The following is a 7,500-nucleotide window of genomic DNA, read 5'->3' as shown; positions in this document are numbered from 1 at the left end:
ATGATCTGCCGATGTTCTGCACTAGAGCGGTGTTTGTCAGACCATCAGACACTTCATCTGAAGGTAACCGGTACTGGTTTGAAAAATTAATGGAATTATGAAGGTAGTTTTGAACCGACCCAAAAAAATGGGGTTAAATATGTGTCAAAAATATAATATATACATATATATATTGCCTGAGCTTTCTTCTATCTCCTAGATTTCAGACAGACACTTATTTTGTGAGTTTGTTGTTGCCATTTATGAATGTGAAATTTATAACCCTACCCCTAACCCCTAACCCTAACCCCTAAGACTACTCACCCTAACCCCTAACCCTAACCCCTAACCCCTAACCCTAACCCCTAAAACTACTTACCCTAACCCCTAACCCCTAAGACTACTCACCCTAACCCCTAACCCCTAACCCCTAAGACTACTTACCCTAACCCCTAACCCCTAAGACAACTCACCCTAACCCCTAACCCCTAAGACTACTCACCCTAACCCCTAAACCCTAACCCCTAACCCCTAACCCCTAAGACTACTTACCCTAACCCCTAACCCCTAAGACTACTCACCCTAACCCCTAACCCCTAAGACTACTCACCCTAACCCCTAAACCCTAACCCCTAACCCCTAACCCCTAAGACTACTCACCCTAACCCCTAACCCCTAAGACTACTCACCCTAACCCCTAACCCCTAAGACTACTCACCCTAACCCCTAACCCCTTAACCCCTAAGACTACTCACCCTAACCCCTAACCCCTAAGACTACTCACCCTAACCCCCAACCCCTAACCCCTAAGACTACTCACCCTAACCCAAACAGCCCTGCTAGATATTAAGGATACTTTGTAAATACTTTGTGCACAAGAGCTGTACCATAGAATCCCAGACTGCACCTTGGCAGTAGACTGTACCATAGAATCCCAGACTCCACCTTGGCAGTAGACTGTACCATATAATCCCAGACTGCACCTTGGCAGTAGACTGTACCATAGAATCCCAGACTCCACCTTGGCAGTAGACTGTACCATAGAATCCCAGACTCCACCTTGGCAGTAGACTGTACCATATAATCCCAGACTGCACCTTGGCAGTAGACTGTACCATAGAATCCCAGACTGCACCTTGGCAGTAGACTGTACCATAGAATCCCAGACTGCACCTTGGCAGTAGACTGTACCATAGAATCCCAGACTCCACCTTGGCAGTAGACTGTACCATAGAATCCCAGACTGCACCTTGGCAGTAGACTGTACCATAGAATCCCAGACTCCACCTTGGCAGTAGACTGTACCATAGAATCCCAGACTCCACCTTGGCAGTAGACTGTACCATAGAATCCCAGACTCCACCTTGGCAGTAGACTGTACCATAGAATCCCAGACTGCACCTTGGCAGTAGACTGTACCATATAATCCCAGACTGCACCTTGGCAGTAGACTGTACCATATAATCCCAGACTGCACCTTGGCAGTAGACTGTACCATATAATCCCAGACTGCACCTTGGCAGTAGACGGTGCCAGTATTTTAAGGCAGGTGAGATCCTCCTAAACGGCGTTGTGTCTCTCCCCAGGGCTCCAGGTGGACCCTCCAGGCCACCACCATGGACGGAAACTTTGTACGTGTAATTCAACCCTCACAAACAACAATGACATGATACTATTGATGAAAATTATATCTGAATTCGATATTATTAAAGACACCGAAGGACGTGTTTACCTGAATGAAAGATGCGGAGCTAATTGCTGTTTCTACTCCGCAGGGAATTCTCACTGTGCAGCCAGATCAGATGCAGGTGAGCCATGTCCCCTACCTATATTAACTCTATATACTAACTATATTAACTCTATATACTAACTATATTAACTCTATATACTAACTATATTAACTCTATATACTAACTATATTAACTCTATATACTAACTATATTAACTCTATATACTAACTATACTAACTCTATATACTAACTATATTAACTCTATATACTAACTATACTAACTCTATATACTACCTATATTAACTCTATATACTAACTATACTAACTCTATATACTAACTATATTAACTCTATATACTAACTATACTAACTCTATATACTAACTATACTAACTCTATATACTAACTATACTAACTCTATATACTAACTATACTAACTCTATATACTAACTATATTAACTCTATATACTAACTATACTAACTCTATATACTAACTATATTAACTCTATATACTAACTATACTAACTCTATATACTAACTCTATATACTAACTCTATATACTAACTATATTAACTCTATATACTAACTATATTAACTCTATATACTAACTATACTAACTCTATATACTAACTATATTAACTCTATATACTAACTATATTAACTCTATATACTAACTATACTAACTCTATATACTAACTATACTAACTCTATATACTAACTATATTAACTCTATATACTAACTATACTAACTCTATATACTAACTATACTAACTCTATATACTAACTATATTAACTCTATATACTAACTATATTAACTCTATATACTAACTATACTAACTCTATATACTAACTCTATATACTAACTATACTAACTCTATATACTAACTCTATATACTAACTATACTAACTCTATATACTAACTATACTAACTCTATATACTAACTATACTAACTCTATATACTAACTATACTAACTCTATATACTAACTATACTAACTCTATATACTAACTCTATATACTAACTATACTAACTCTATATACTAACTCTATATACTAACTATACTAACTCTATATACTAACTATACTAACTCTATATACTAACTATATTAACTCTATATACTAACTATACTAACTCTATATACTAACTATACTAACTCTATATACTAACTATATTAACTCTATATAGTAACTATACTAACTCTATATACTAACTATACTAACTCTATATACTAACTATACTAACTCTATATACTAACTATATTAACTCTATATACTAACTATACTAACTCTATATACTAACTCTATATACTAACTATACTAACTCTATATACTAACTATACTAACTCTATATACTAACTATACTAACTCTATATACTAACTATACTAACTCTATATACTAACTATATATACTAACTATACTAACTCTATATACTAACTCTATATACTAACTATACTAACTCTATATACTAACTATATTAACTCTATATACTAACTATACTAACTCTATATACTAACTCTATATACTAACTATACTAACTCTATATACTAACTATACTAACTCTATATACTAACTATACTAACTCTATATACTAACTATATTAACTCTATATACTAACTATACTAACTCTATATACTAACTATATTAACTCTATATACTAACTATATTAACTCTATATACTAACTATACTAACTCTATATACTAACTATACTAACTCTATATACTAACTATATTAACTCTATATACTAACTATACTAACTCTATATACTAACTATACTAACTCTATATACTAACTATACTAACTCTATATACTATAATCTACCTTTATATGCTAACAACTTACACTAACTATACTAACTCTATATACTAACTATACTAACTCTATATACTAACTCTATATACTAACTCTATATACTAACTATACTAACTCTATATACTAACTATACTAACTCTATATACTAACTATACTAACTCTATATACTAACTATACTAACTCTATATACTAACTATATTAACTCTATATACTAACTATATTAACTCTATATACTAACTATATTAACTCTATATACTAACTATATTAACTCTATATACTAACTATATTAACTCTATATACTAACTATACTAACTCTATATACTAACTATACTAACTCTATATACTAACTATATTAACTCTATATACTAACTATACTAACTCTATATACTAACTATACTAACTCTATATACTAACTATACTAACTCTATATACTAACTATACTAACTCTATATACTAACTCTATATACTAACTATATTAACTCTATATACTAACTATACTAACTCTATATACTAACTATATTAACTCTATATACTAACTATACTAACTCTATATACTAACTATATTAACTCTATATACTAACTATACTAACTCTATATACTAACTCTATATACTAACTATATTAACTCTATATACTAACTATACTAACTCTATATACTAACTATACTAACTCTATATACTAACTATATTAACTCTATATACTAACTATACTAACTCTATATACTAACTATACTAACTATACTAACTATACTAACTCTATATACTAACTATATTAACTCTATATACTAACTATACTAACTCTATATACTAACTATACTAACTCTATATACTAACTATACTAACTCTATATACTAACTATACTAACTCTATATACTAACTATATTAACTCTATATACTAACTATACTAACTCTATATACTAACTATACTAACTATACTAACTCTATATACTAACTATATTAACTCTATATACTAACTATATTAACTCTATATACTAACTATACTAACTCTATATACTAACTATACTAACTCTATATACTAACTATACTAACTCTATATACTAACTATACTAACTCTATATACTATAATCTACCTTTATATGCTAACAACTTACACTAACTATACTAACTCTATATACTAACTATATTAACTCTATATACTAACTATATTAACACTATATACTAACTATACTAACTCTATATACTAACTATACTAACTCTATATACTAACTATACTAACTCTATATACTAACTATACTAACTCTATATACTAACTATACTAACTCTATATACTAACTATACTAACTCTATATACTAACTATATTAACTCTATATACTAACTATACTAACTCTATATACTAACTATACTAACTCTATATACTAACTATACTAACTCTATATACTAACTATAATAACTCTATATACTAACTATACTAACTCTATATACTAACTATACTAACTCTATATACTAACTATACTAACTCTATATACTAACTATACTAACTCTATATACTAACTCTATATACTAACTATACTAACTCTATATACTAACTATATTAACTCTATATACTAACTATATTAACTCTATATACTAACTATACTAACTCTATATACTAACTATATTAACTCTATATACTAACTATACTAACTCTATATACTAACTATACTAACTCTATATACTAACTATACTAACTCTATATACTAACTATACTAACTCTATATACTAACTATACTAACTCTATATACTAACTATACTAACTCTATATACTAACTATACTAACTCTATATACTAACTATATTAACTCTATATACTAACTATACTAACTCTATATACTAACTATATTAACTCTATATACTAACTATACTAACTCTATATACTACCTCTATTAACTCTATATACTAACTATATTAACTCTATATACTAACTATACTAACTCTATATACTAACTATATTAACTCTATATACTAACTATATTAACTCTATATACTAACTATACTAACTCTATATACTAACTATATTAACTCTATATACTAACTATACTAACTCTATATACTAACTATATTAACTCTATATACTAACTATATTAACTCTATATACTAACTATATTAACTCTATATACTAACTATATTAACTCTATATACTAACTATACTAACTCTATATACTAACTATACTAACTATACTAACTCTATATACTAACTATACTAACTCTATATACTAACTATACTAACTCTATATACTAACTATACTAACTCTATATACTAACTATATTAACTCTATATACTAACTATACTAACTCTATATACTAACTATATTAACTCTATATACTAACTATACTAACTCTATATACTAACTATATTAACTCTATATACTAACTATATTAACTCTATATACTAACTATATTAACTCTATATACTAACTATACTAACTCTATATACTAACTATACTAACTCTATATACTAACTATACTAACTAACCTTATAAATATACCATACCCCTCTGGCCTTATTAATATACCATACCCCTCTGGCCTTATTAATATACCATACCCCTCTGGCCTTATTAATATACCATACCCCTCTGGCCTTATTAATATACCATACCCCTCTGGCCTTATTAATATACCATACCCCTCTGGCCTTATTAATATACCATACCCCTCTGGCCTTATTAATATACCATACCCCTCTGGCCTTATAAATATACCATACCCCTCTGGCCTTATTAATATACCATACCCCTCTGGCCTTATTAATATACCATACCCCTCTGGCCTTATTAATATACCATACCCCTCTGGCCTTATTAATATACCATACCCCTCTGGCCTTATTAATATACCATACCCCTCTGGCCTTATTAATATACCATACCCCTCTGGCCTTATTAATATACCATACCCCTCTGGCCTTATTAATATACCATACCCCTCTGGCCTTATTAATATACCATACCCCTCTGGCCTTATTAATATACCATACCCCTCTGGCCTTATTAATATACCATACCCCTCTGGCCTTATTAATATACCATACCCCTCTGGCCTTATTAATATACCATACCCCTCTGGCCTTATTAATATACCATACCCCTCTGGCCTTATAAATATACCATACCCCTCTGGCCTTATTAATATACCATACCCCTCTGGCCTTATTAATATACCATACCCCTCTGGCCTTATTAATATACCATACCCCTCTGGCCTTATTAATATACCATACCCCTCTGGCCTTATTAATATACCATACCCCTCTGGCCTTATTAATATACCATACCCCTCTGGCCTTATTAATACACCAAACCCCTCTGGCCTTATTAATACACCATACCCCTCTGGCCTTATTAATATACCATACCCCTCTGGCCTTATTAATATACCATACCCCTCTGGCCTTATTAATATACCATACCCCTCTGGCCTTATTAATATACCATACCCCTCTGGCCTTATTAATATACCATACCCCTCTGGCCTTATTAATATACCATACCCCTCTGGCCTTATTAATATACCATACCCCTCTGGCCTTATTAATATACCATACCCCTCTGGCCTTATTAATACACCAAACCCCTCTGGCCTTATTAATATACCATACCCCTCTGGCCTTATTAATATACCATACCCCTCTGGCCTTATTAATATACCATACCCCTCTGGCCTTATTAATATACCATACCCCTCTGGCCTTATTAATATACCATACCCCTCTGGCCTTATTAATATACCATACCCCTCTGGCTTTATTAATATACCATACCCCTCTGGCCTTATTAATATACCATACCCCTCTGGCCTTATTAATATACCATACCCCTCTGGCCTTATTAATACACCATACCCCTCTGGCCTTATTAATATACCATACCCCTCTGGCCTTATTAATATACCATACTCCTCTGGCCTTATTAATATACCATACCCCTCTGGCCTTATTAATATAGCATACCCCTCTGGCCTTATTAATATACCATACCCCTCTGGC

At 31.5% G+C, this 7,500-nt stretch overlaps 1 protein-coding gene across 1 annotated transcript in view; it reads left to right on the top strand.

Annotated features, from left to right (window-relative positions):
- slc15a1 (solute carrier family 15 member 1) overlaps window positions 1–7,500 on the top strand; it is a 55,549-nt gene that overhangs the window by 24,126 nt on the left and 23,923 nt on the right. The window contains 2 exon segments of the mRNA NM_001146682.1: window positions 1,566–1,610; window positions 1,755–1,787. Coding sequence (NP_001140154.1) covers window positions 1,566–1,610; window positions 1,755–1,787 — 78 coding nt within the window.

This window comes from Salmo salar, chromosome ssa16, assembly GCF_905237065.1.
Source record: "Salmo salar chromosome ssa16, Ssal_v3.1, whole genome shotgun sequence".
Classification (NCBI taxonomy): domain Eukaryota; kingdom Metazoa; phylum Chordata; class Actinopteri; order Salmoniformes; family Salmonidae; genus Salmo; species Salmo salar.
Note: the sequence above shows the minus strand (reverse complement) of the source record. Positions and strands in the feature narration are given on the sequence as shown.